We start from the raw sequence: 13,393 nt of genomic DNA on the forward strand, positions 1-13,393 counted from the left end.
TACACGCTCATTCTGCATTGCACATCCACTTGTCCTTTCAAATGGTAAACAATTTAAAAGCACGTGTTCTCTGAATAATCTGATACACTCACTGTACTGTGGATTCACTTCACATTAACTTCAAACATTTTTACGTTCACTTGGAACAAGCAAACACAGGGGACAGGCCCTGAAACTGGTCCGCCGTATGATGCACCCTACAGCTTGAAATGGGTGTTGTTTTGGCATTCTAAATTCTAAATTAACCAAACCACTGCACCTGATTTTGCGGCCCACGGAGTGATGTATGTTAACTGATGGTGCGTTCCAGTTGTGCCTGGAACACAGGAACTGCTAGCTACACCTGAGGTCAGATTCACAAGTGGGAAAGTGAGAGCATCCTCAGGTGTATAATCCAAGATGGCCGCCGCGAGTGTGAGCAGTAAGTTGAGCTCCTGTACTTTTATGTCAGTATTTCTGGCATTTTTTTTCTCTCTCTGAATCTATTGAATACATAACAGTGTATGAACACAAATGCTGCTGTTGTTTCATTTCTATTCATTTTAAACTTAGACAAAGCAAGTGTGTGTGTGTGTGTGTCCTTGTTATTTGAGTCAAGTTGTCGATGATAAAAGTCGGACACTTTCGACATGTATTACCATAGTTTTGCTGCTGTGCTCTGCTAAGGGCCAAAAGCCCTCTCGCTCAGTCACCTGCTGCTCTGGACGCAATCTGCATCAAAACACAAAACTTCTTTGAGATATTATGTCACACTTCAGACCAGCAAGACGCACGAATAGCAGCCATTTTCTGCCGGAGATAATTACAGGGTCATGCCTGCACGGAGATTGACAGGGTCTCCAACGCGGCGATGGCATTTGAACAGCTTCCTCAGCTCTGCGCGGAAGCGGTCATGGAGCCACGCGTAGAGAAACGGGTTGCAGCAGGAGGAGCTCATGGCGCACAGGTGACAGAGCAGTTGGATGAGCAAGAAGAAGCGTTTGTTGATCAGGTGGATGTCGATGTCTCGCAGCACGTTGAACACATGGATGGGCAGCCAGCAGACTGCAAACACAGTCACCAGCAGAGCAACCAGGCGAAATATTTTCTTCTTACGTGCTTGGTGAACCCCTGCCTGACCTTGTGACCTGTGACCAGGAGCGACACACTTTTTCAGTTTGACCGTGATGCAGAGATAAGAGACAAAAACAGCCGATAAGGGCAGAACGTAGGTGACTAGCAGGGTGCTGTACGCGTAAACGCGTCTTTCTGCCTCTTGATCGATCCAGAACTCCTCACAGATGGTGAAGCCTTCATCTTTGAACTCTACGTGGTAGGTGTGGCTGACGGCCGGCACCACCAGGACACAGGACAGAAGCCAGATTCCAGCCAACACTGCAACGCAAGTGACCACTGTGGTGCGTTTCTTCAACGGGTGCACCGTCGCGTAGTATCTGTAAGACAAGACTGAAGATGAAAACCCCACTTGCACTGGACAGGTACAGTTCGGCAGGAGCAGACAACCACTTGCCTGATCTCACAGTCAGTCCAATGTAGGCTTCACCTATTAGATCAAATATTTTTTGAGCTGTTATATGAGACAGGAGTGAAAAAATATATTCAGAATCAGTGATATTATGGATTTGAACCGCGGTCTATCTTCCGGTAAGGAAAAATAAACCAAACAACAAAATCAACCAAACGGAGCCGAACGAGCCATACAAGCATTCGAGGAAAGATCACTAAGATTTTGAAATGAGAGAAATGACTCATCATTGTTCATGAGTTCATCAGTAAACCAAAAGATTTACCAGTCAGATCAATGAGGATGAAAGTGGATAACAGTTACTGGTGGGACTTTAACAAGTTACTTACGATGAATTAATTACAACATTTTACTATTAATTAATTACAACAAAAATATTTTTAATTTAATTGAACCGTTTGCTCTCCAGACAACAGGGAACCTTTGTCAGTGCAGGAGTTCCTGGTCCACTGATCCCACTGATGCACAAGACACGTGGCAGCTAGGATGATAACAACAACAACAAACATGGAGGTATCCCTGAACAAAAGCAAACAAAAGCATCTGTTTGCTTTGGTTCAGGGATGTTTTTCACTACACAATGGCCAGGGTTTCCACTGCTCTGAATGTACTTGAAATTCTTATAACACTGAAATTCTTATACAAATATTTTCAAGACATTAAAAGAGCTTTAGTTTAAATAAGGCGATATAAAAACTTCAATATAGACACCATTGTGATTTATTGTGCTATTGTCAAACTGATGCAAAATAATGGGTCCATCATTTGATTCAGTAATATAGCAGATTCATTCCAATTGAAAAATGTGGCTTCTTGAGGCAAATATTCTTTTACCATTAAACTGCGATTAATTGAGATTCATTAATCACAAATTCTCTAATTAACAACATATATTTTTTTAATCTAACATTTGAATTTTCTAATTCCAGTTTCTGAAACTATGTATGAATATATAAGAGAATATATAATATATAATATATAATATATAAGAGATATTGTGAGGGACACGCGTGATAGGATTCAGTCAAGCATTGAAAATATGACGTGTGATGGACCCCCCACTGGATGTCTGGCCTCATCAAGTTCCTGTATGAGGGGAAGAAAAAGACCACTGTCTTAAGGTGAGTTCAGGAATGTCAAGGGAAAAAAGGGAAAAAATCAGATCCCTGAGAAATGTGCTGAGGGTCCTCATGTGGTGGTGGGGTGTCAATCAGTGTTCTTTCAAGAAAGTGCACCCTAAATAGAGGCTGTCCGTCCTGAAAAAAATAATGTGTAGAATACCTGTGCAGAACTGTGCAAGGACAAAAGTTGTATCATAGTTCAGAACTTTAAAGTTTAAAGTATATGTTTCAAGAATAAACTGGTCAAAAGCAGTTTCTGCTTTACGTGGGATGATAATGTTGAGTGTTGAATTTGTCATTTACAAACTGTCATTTTTTTCCCTGTTTTCCCCACGTGGATCGTTTCATCATTTAAAACTGGACACAAATGGCAGCTAGCTGCTATGTTCGCAGGCCATCTTCTTCAAATGCCACATGCCTAACCTCCTGCTGAATACTCCGGTTCTTATTGCGCGTATTTTCAATCCACTCACCATTAACTGCCGCGTTTTGAAAGTACTGTATGCTGTTAGTTAAATGTGTTTTGAAATATGTGAAAAGCAGTGAGAAGTATCTGTCTCATTATTTTGTTAAATGCCAGCTGGCTGCAGCGACGGAAGATCTTCAGATGCAGAATAAAGCCACATAATTCTTCACTAAGGAGGAACGCACCATCGGTGCATGCAAATCAGGCGCACATTTTGTAAGAAGTAATTGGGGAGCTAATTGAGGGAACATGGTGTGGAATGTTGAGCTGAGTAAACTTTGTTTGATCAGACATATACTTGCTATTTGAGTGAACACTTTTAAATTAAGCATGTTTTCTTAACAGGATTAAATAGATAGTATATGCAAAGAAATCCCTGACTAAGTGGAAGCTTCTCAACAGGTTATGGTGTTCACATGTATCCGTTATGGTTATCGTTTATTTTCCTGAGAAGCTCAGGTCTAAGATGGAAAACAAGGTCCTCCGTAAACTCACCTGTCAACAGCAATAGCTGTGAGTGTGAAGACCGAGACGTAGACGGTAACTGGCTGAATGAGGAAGACCAGGTAGCACAAGGTGCGTCCGAAGACCCATCCATGAGGGTTGAAGGCGTAGGCCAGTGTGAAGGGGACACAAGTCACGCACATGAGCATGTCAGAGAAGGCCAGGTTCCCAATGAAGAAGTTGGTGACGTTGTGCATCCTGCGTGTTCGGCAGATGACATAGACCAGCAGGTAATTCCCGGAGATGCCGACCACCAGCACCAGCACGTAGAAGGGGATGATGAGAGGCTTGAAGGTCTGCAGCAGCGCCACATCTGCAAACTGAGTGCTGCCGTTGGTGGAGCCGTTCTGCACGGCAACCTCGTATACTGGCTCCGTGTGTCGGGCAGTTGAAGTGTTCTTGGTGAGGCTGCTGTGGTTCGACTCCATGGCTGATGTCTGTGCCAAATACAGAGAAGCATTGCAACTTCATTTCAATCCATCTCGATTTATTCATGTGTTTATTCGTCACTCAAAAGTAGGGATGGGCGATAACTTATCGTACACGCCAAATACAATCTCCACAATGACAATTCTGCATCTGCAGGTCCACGGCGTTTGACAGCTGACACCGGCGTGTGACAGTTGTGGAGAGTGTGGTGGACTTTGATTCACTATCATAGTTTTAAACTTATTTTTAAAACACGAAACCTTTGATAATGACACCAGTCGACTCTGAGTCTCTGGATCCCTGTTTCTTTTATTAGATGGAGTGGTCCTCATAGGTTCTCTGACGCGGTCGTCTGCCTTGGTTCACATCAACACATGCAGGTCTCCCGCTGCACTGGCGCCTCCGCGAAACACCATGGTGAAAATAGTTGCATATTGGACGTACTGGTATCTGGCTCTGGTATTCACTGATCGCAGACACACTCTCACAGGCAGCACACATGCTACGACCCAGCATCAGTTAGGGACCATCAACAAATTCTAAAGCGGTCAAAGTATTAGTCAAATCTTCAATAAGGCAATGGAAAACAACCACTTTAGGAGAGAGAATTGTGAACATTTTTCATCACACAAGACAAAGGACTGACAGTTTGTATCAAGATTTGGAGAATAGAATATGACTAAATGATCATTTATGCACATGATTTCTAATATTTCTTCAATAACATCTAGGAAATGTGTCCAGACTGGTCCTTAGTTCAAGTCAACTGTTCAGAGACATGAGATACAGCAGACAAACAGCTCAATTTAACCCCTAAATAAAGCTGGCAGAGTAGTCTGTCAGACACCAGCAGCTTCTACCAGAGACGTGAAATACTGAATTTCTCATCTCTGCACTTAGTTAACCATTATATGTAAACATAAACAAATAATGATGTTGGAGACAAACTCCAGTAATAAGTTTCATCATGAAACAGTTTCAAGAGAGACTGTAGCGTCCAAGACATGGAATAGAACGAAAATGTATTTATCGTGATGATTATCGTTATCGCTAAAATTACAACATTTATCATGATAACATTTTTTGTCCATATCGCCCATCCCTACTGAAGACTGTTAAGGCAGGAAGTGATATTACCAGGTGATAATCACAAACAACACATTAACCAGTGTGGTGTACCTTTTGTGTGTGTCTTTCATACAGTGAAAAAAAGAACAAGATGGCGTCCCCACTGAAATAGCACACATAGATAAGGTCATTTAAACAGCTGAGAGATGGTACAGAATGAACAGTATAGTGTGAGTCGAGAATATATATGGCATCATTTCATTTGCATTTCATACAAACAAAAAAACATTTTCTATTGAAAGTCTCATGGGACTCTAGTGTTTTTTATTTTATTTCATATAGCTTTACATTGTTGTTTTATATTTTTTAAATAACTTGGTCTTACTGTGTTTTCAGTGTTTCATGTGTTTTTACCATTTTTTGGAATACATAACTGTGAGCACATAATTCCGATCATATATTACAACTTCATTTTGAATATAAAATGCCACTTATTAACACAAACTATATGTTTTAATGGGAATACTTGCATGACACTTATTGAGCAGCTGTCAGATTTGACTAAGATTTGGTGCAGAGTCAGGGTTGTCAACTTTGGTTTATTCCATCTTGTACACACACCATCAACAACCCTGCACACTGTCCCCAGACCACGCACACACCTGCTGGCAAGTCTGGAGGGACAACCCGGACTCTAACAATATTCACCAATTATTTTGTTTCATATAATGCCTTAAAATCAATCTAAAAGTAACATTTGACCTCTGCTATGTGAGCCGACCAGTTTTAGTCATTTGATATGATTATTGTGTGCTCAAATAGTTCCTTGATATATTTGATATATATACTGTAGTATGCATTTTGTTGGTTAAACATTACATTTACATACACCTATAATGCATAATTGGTATATTCATAAGACATCATAATGTCGTTCTAAGGTTTATACAGTAGAATGTGTTATGAATGTTCATCATAATATATGATCACTTATGACAAGGTTTATGATGTATTAGAAATATTGGACGAAACAAAAACATTTGTAATACTAAAGAAACAGTGTTGCACTTGATTATGAACACTCATAACATCTTCTATAAAGACTTACTGCATTATGATGTCTTATGAATATACAAATATGTATGAGGTGTAACAAAATGGTGTCAGTTTACTGATGATTTCGGTTAATCGACACATTTTTTTTTTTTTTTGCAAATTTGTTGTTTTGATCATCTTTAATTCATACACGACATGCAGTCACTGCGTCTTTACTTAAGATACCTGGTTCCACACTGTCATCTCTTCTACCTCTTCTTCCTTAAGTATTATATTAGTGCTGGATAAATGAGGCATCATATAAAGCGTTTAAACACAATGACACACTGTGCTGATACTGTGTCATTGAATACTGACACCTGCTGGACATAAAAAATCCCTGCAGGCCACCGACTTGACAGACTGAGCTGACACTGATTTGATGACCTATTGTACACAATAATATCATTTTTGCATTCCTTATTGTTCCATTTCTTTAAATGATGCGGACATGTATCATAATGTGAAAACCATGAAAAAGATGTGGATGAGGATGCTTTTTTTAATTTATTTAAAAAGAAGTTTTTTTTCCAGTGTTTTTTAATTTTCTAAATTAAATTATACCTTGAAACTTACACTACTTGCCTCTTGCTTCCTTCAAGTGTTTTTTCAGCATTTTCTGTTGGACCTTGTGCGGCTCATGCCGGGTGTATTTTTGTTCTCCCTGTTTTTCGAGCTTGCTTGCTTTCCGTTTCATTTTTTTCCCCCTTCCCTGCATGTTTGTCTTCTCTCTGGTTTGCGGCTATGCCTTCAATTCTGATTGTGTTCGGTGTTCATTAAATACTGGTAGCGCACCTCCGTTGTTCCGCCTTTTCAGTTTGCCAGTGCCGATTGGCATTTGGGACCAACTGAGTTATAAATATTGACAGTAGCACAATGGATAAAATCTATTTCGGCTGTGTACAATTAATTCAAACATGTTACTGAGTGAGGAGAACAGGATTCTTTAAAATCTGATGTATGTTAGAGGCTCATTATTGTCTTTTTTTATATCTCTCCATGACATGCGTATGACATATGACATAAGTATTTGGTGGAATATAGCTTGATACCTGCTTTCCGCAACTTCACTGGTGAAATAATCGTCAATGGAAAACGTCATTCATTTCTCCTATTCTCAGTTTTGCGTTTCATCTTTGTCCTTTTAATTCGCTCTGCAATGTATTTTTCCCTATTGTTAATAAATAATGGCCAACAGGAAACTGTCATGATGCAGTGTCATTTACACAATGTGCTATGTGAAATGCCTGAACCAAACACAGCAAGCTCTTTTAGCTTTATGCCATTTTGCCGCTTCATGATAGCACTTCAAAAGGTCCTTTATAGCTATTATATTGTCCTTGTATTAATGTTCACCTTTGATCAAAAATCTACACTCACAAACTTTTTTTTCCTGAAACAGTCCTCTTTAAAGAAGTTAAATCCAAGCAACATTTCATTTAACAAATGCTACTCTGATGAATGAATAAAATGACTGTCGATGTCATGAGTCACAATGAAGTCAGTTCCCTACCTGAGCCAGTGGAGAGCAGTTGAGGAGCTGACAGTCCTTCAGTGAGTCTGAGAGCGGCGAAGCTGCAGCGACTGTTCTCTAAACAAGTGGAGAGATGTGCGAGGGAGAGAGACGTCGGTGCCAATGACAGCACAGACTCTCTGCAGATTGTTTAATGCTCTCTTGCACAGCAGGGTTTAGTATGAGGACCTAACTAGTATGACCACAAACCCGTTCAGGAAGTCATTTTTTGCTGACTGATTGCAACATCTTAGGCAATGAAAACTCAGCACTCAAGTGCATTTGAAAGGATTCTCTCCTCTTAATCTACGCTGTTTTGCTGCTGCGCCTCCCAGAGACTCAGAGTTGAGCTGATGATATCAGAAGTCTAAACTAGGACACTGGATATTCTAACTTAAATTCTGACATTCTTCCCCAGTGCTTCAAAGTGAAGAGGCCTGTACTTCAGGGGAAGTGAGGAGGATGACCTTGACAGGTCACACGTCCATCGCAGGATCACATAAAGACAGCCACTCATGTCGCTCGTTCTGTGACTGGTGTGATTCTGTCAGCCACAGCCATTTTTCCCCACGAGAGTGTCTGAGTTTGAGAAGCTCTATGCAGTTAGATTATGTGTCTCCTATCCTAATGTGTTTCTGCCTGAGAAATGCAGAGGCTTCGCAGATTCTCACTGTTCATTGATGTCAGAGCATTTGAAGAGTGGGTAACACTGCGCTTCTCACGTTTGCTTACATTCTATCAGGAAACTGCTCCACCTGTCCGTCAGCACGTTGCCAGGTCTCTTTCCCTCAAATGAACACTCCCTTCAAATCGGAATTATTTGGCGGTGATGAAGAAAACTGTCTCCAAAACTCCACTAAAAAGCAACCAGTGTGAAGTCATCTGCAGTGGGTGAGATGGTGGAGCAGCTGCTGCTGGGTCCCTGAATAAGTGCATGTCTGTTGATCTAACTCTGTTGAAATGAGGGTCAATGGTGAGGAAAAAAGTCAATATAAGGTGTTTTCACTTGTTCATCTTTCCCTTTGGGGTTGTCATTTAAGCTTCCTTCATTTTGTTCTCCCTTGTTATTGCAGAGGAAAAGCTGCTCTGAAACGGGAGCCATGAAAATGGTGATCAGAACCTAACCCTGCGATAATGGTGATTCGTGAGGAGGAAGGTGATCGCGAGGCTCATAATGTGCAATCATTTTTGTGTGAATGAACATGGTCTTCACGCACCATTCTGGACCCTTAGCTTTTTATTTTTGTTTCGCAACATTGGAAGTGGACTGATTATTTGGAGTTGCTTACACGAATTAGAGCTGGGATATTCAGTTAATATTTTTTTGATAAATAAAACTAAAAAACTAAATAAAATCAATAATCACCTAAATACTTTATTTGACAGGAAACATTTGTCATTTGTAACTGAAACCTCCACGATAAAAGAGATTGGGAAGATGCATGGAAAGTATTTGTTAAAAATGTCTGGATACAAGCACTAAAATGTTTCTTCATGCTAGAAGGAGTCGCACTTTGACAACAAAGCTCTTGTGTAGAGATGAATCTTTAGTCTGATCACTCTGGTGTCGAATAATAAAATTCAATGAATAGAACCTCTAATGGGTTGATTCTTTTCCTTAGCTAGTCTTTACTGGAGAAATAACTTGTCAAAGTTCCATGCATAATAACTATAATGCATTTGATAGGTGGGGCCAAACAAAATCCCCAAAAATCACAATTGAGACACAACATTTGTTCCTGCAAAATAAGCTGATCATGTTGCCTCCAAATGAAGCAAACTTAAATCAACTGTCTTGATTTAATACATGTGACAGTATTGATCATATCTGCTGTATATGAATTCATGTAAGGAGTCAAGTCAGGTCAGGTTGTTGCACAGTTTAGTCGAACCGATTGAGGGAGGCGAGAGTGGACGGGCTCAGACTTGCTCACAGAGAACAAGCCGTAACCTTTAAATTTGACATCATTGCTCTAGTTTAGCAATCTGAGGTTCGAAACCCTGTTTTCCATATTCAGTTTCAGTCCTCACTCTGCTTTAAATGCAAGTAAAGCCTTGGTGGAGATGGCGGATGGCTGTGTGCTTGGCCACAGATTCACAGTCAGGCGTGGATCAACTCCCAACACCTCGCCAAGAGATGACCTTCAACCACTAGATGGCAGTGTTTCATCTTCAGTGGCCTTCAGACAACAAACATCAACAGAGAAAGACGGTAGAATTTGTGTGTTTAAAGTACCGATACCGAGCACGTAGTGTGATACATTTAGCCACAGAGAAAACAATTCTGTTCAGTCACTTTGTCAGTCACAACATTGTTGGACGGATCAATAAATATTGAAGCCAAAAGCCTGCTGGCGTGATCAAGTGTGACATGTGAGTGGAGTCCTGTCGTCCACCTGTCTTGAAGAACTCCCCGGGAACTTATTTACATTCAGTCGGAGTAGCATATTCTTTTTGTTATTCAGTCACTTGCTCCCTCACATTCTCAAAAATGTGTCTGACACCTCTTGTTTTCAAGCCCTCTGCGCTCTTTGACGCCAATTAGTCGTGAAAAGACAGATTTACTTTGATCTTTCTCAGTGACAGCAGTTAAGGGCTTTCTGTTGAGCACAGGCCACGGTGCACATGAAAAATAAATTGCCGTGTCAAAGAAGACCAGACCGCGAGCACATTGAACAGGAATCTTTGCTCACCGGGCTCTGCCCTCAAGGACAGCTGTGATCAGATCAGCTGGAGACACAGCGTAGCTGTTATGTTTCCTGGATGATACCTGCTGTTTGGCCAGAGTCGGTGTGCTCCGGTGCCCTTCCTCCTCGTCTTGTTTGGAAGGAAACTTGCCAGAGAGTAATGCAAGAGCAGAGGACAAACCTGACGGATCTTGTTAAGGAGGATATAGACCTAAGCCTTAGGAATTCTTCATCACAAGACTGTTTGGGGAAGTTGCACAAATGAATATTTCATTGAACAAAAGTTATTTTTATTCTCAGTGTCTGACACATGATTAAAATAAAATATATTTGTGGTAGTCTGGGACATCACCCCCCCCCCTCCAGAAATGGCTAACATTGGTGCGCATCAGTGACACAAAATGGCTTTAGGGGGTTCTGAACCTTTTTGGTCTCGAGGCCCACCTTTTCCAGAACAAAGGGGTCCGGGGCCCATTGAAGGAATAGGACTGATTCATCACTGTGATTACTGATTTCTGATTTCATTTGTGTTCAATAAACATACTGTACATGTAAACAAACCAAAACCTTGTGAAAGGACAAGAAACCATGTGATCAGGGCAAAGATATTTGTCATCGAAAAGTCTAACCAGCAGCAGAACCATATTCATCAAATTTACTAAAGAAAAAAATACCCCTGATGCAAACTGTTGAGAAAATTGGAAAAACTGTTGGTCATGAATACAATTCTGAATAAAATAAATATGATAAAACAACGTCTAAATATCATAAAATATTTTCTTTTTCATAAATAAAGAAGATAAGTGAAGTGTAACAGATGAACTGTTTTTACTGTTGGGGATGGCATCACTTTCTTTATCATGTTTTCTTTTCAGGAACTTCTCCATAGTTGGCAACTATCACAGATTTGCAGCTGTCAAGTCAATTCAGTGACAAACTACTGCCACCATATGTGGCTCGTGTATTAACACTGAGCGTCTCGTGGCCCAACCATGGGCCCTGGCCCTATGTTTAAGACTCACTGCTCTAGACAACACAACAAAGTGCACTAAGGTTGTTTCCTGCAGCCAGGGGCACCCAACGTGATAACGTCCGATTATTGCTTCGTTTCAGCAACACAATTGGTATCCGCTGCAAAGATACGTTGCTGTTGTTGATCCTCCTAATAATGACGATGAATTCGATGGTAATGCAGCCATCAACTCAGTCTATCGAAACTGGCGTTCATTTGTAAATAAATGCAACTGTGTTTTTACTGCAGCTCAAATACTTCTGTGAACATAAAGTTTAAACGTACAAAGTTCATTTTTCTGAAAAGGCCAATAACTCTATATTTAAATAGAAGTGCTTGTTTGTTTGTTGGAGTCATTCTGTGCGTTATGCACAGTGGCTGAGTGGTTTGCTCTGTTACGTTTGTTTCTTACAGAAGTGTCCATTGGTTGGTGTGACTGCTCCTCTCATTGGCTAAAGAAGGCGTACGCGACGTGATGTGTGCCTGTTGACGTTTGTAGTGTCACGGAAGCCAGAGGAGCATTCTAGTTTTTGATGGCGTTATTGCTGTTTTTGTTTGGAATACTGCACAGTTTGTTTTGTTGTCACGAAGAAAAAGGAACAGCTGTAGACATGTTTCTTGCATCGGAAGGCACGCGTCAACTACCTGTTCGACTTCCAAAATAAAGTGTGTTTAGGAAAAGAAAAGATGGAACCACACTTGCATTGATTATCAGAATGACTTCCTGCCCCAAGTGATAGGTACCTCAAGAGCTTGTGTGGTGGAGAAACTACAGTAACTGAAACCTGGATGAGTTTAAGCAAACCAAGAATGTATTGAAAAACAACTGTACAATTGGAGAGCAGTCCTCAGACCGTGTGTGCACTGAATCCAGGGAGGCTCTGGCTTCTCACAGCTCAGAACACGAGCATAGAACAATGATAACTCAATTCACTGAGGTCATGCAGACAAACTAAGTGAAGCAAATTCCTTCTGTAGCTTCATGACTTTTCCTGACACATTTTCATCTCACACTTGCTTTCAGCCCACATCAGGGACCCATCCTGTCCTCCCTGTTTCCTTTCTGCTGCCCTGCAGGTGGTTCCCATCCTCATAGAAGGAAATCATAGAAATGGTGATAGCAACAAGTTCATCAAGAGAATCCAGAAGTCTGAGTAAAATGTTCAAGTGAATAATGAAAATATTATTTACCTCAACACTTGTCATTTTGTGATTGGAGGAGATATCAGTAAAGCATCTTCACTCATGAGCAGCCAAAAATCAAAGCGTTGCATTTGGAGCCAGTTCTTTCTGCAGGGCAGCTCCTCAGGACATTGTGTCAATAAAATATCTATGCTCCCTCTAACACTGCTGGACGAGGTTGATCGCAGCTGACACCTAACCCTGACCTTGAATGATAAAATAAATGTCACACGGCAGTTGTTGTTCATTATTTACATGCTGAGCAAAGACTGATGAAATAAACATACAGTGTTTGCCTTTATTGTGAGGTGCGCCCCGGACCACAGGTGCCCTGGTGCTGAGCCTTGTGTGGAAGCTGAATTGTCTTCCTTCAGAATGACATGACCAGAGATGAATGTATAAAGAATGGAGCTGTTGTAACTGTCAACCCAACAAGGCAGCGATGGCTCCAGCAACATGCCTTCCCACCTGACCTGCAACTGTGTAGCCAGCACTTCCTGTTGACCTTCTGAGAGTGACCTGATCTGATCATCTCAGGTAAGATACTTGTGCAAAAGGTTGCACTGTTCCTTTAACATTGAATTCTGAAGTGTGTGCGCCTAAAAGCAGTGAGTTATGTTAGCATGTAGTTAGCTGCTAAAGGGAATTCATGCTACACTGTCTACTGTTATTTATGTTTTCCTTTGTTCTCTCACTCAGTGGGTTAGATGTGGTAGTGGGTTAAATAGGCTATGTACATACATGTATGATTGACTCCTTAAACTTGTGCATCTGCATTTCATTTAATCAGT

General features: G+C 40.9%; 1 protein-coding gene across 1 annotated transcript; it reads right to left on the reverse strand.

Annotated features, from left to right (window-relative positions):
* Positions 1-802: 802 nt before the first annotated feature.
* Positions 803-4,044, reverse strand: LOC128751187 (prolactin-releasing peptide receptor-like). Its single transcript, XM_053852059.1, has 2 exons — positions 3,608-4,044; positions 803-1,433 (listed from the first exon to the last, which is right to left on the reverse strand). The coding sequence occupies exons 1-2, from the start codon at positions 4,042-4,044 to the stop codon at positions 803-805; spliced, it is 1,068 nt and encodes a 355-aa protein (XP_053708034.1).
* Positions 4,045-13,393: the final 9,349 nt, after the last annotated feature.

This window comes from Synchiropus splendidus, chromosome 1 (assembly GCF_027744825.2).
Source record: "Synchiropus splendidus isolate RoL2022-P1 chromosome 1, RoL_Sspl_1.0, whole genome shotgun sequence".
Classification (NCBI taxonomy): domain Eukaryota; kingdom Metazoa; phylum Chordata; class Actinopteri; order Syngnathiformes; family Callionymidae; genus Synchiropus; species Synchiropus splendidus.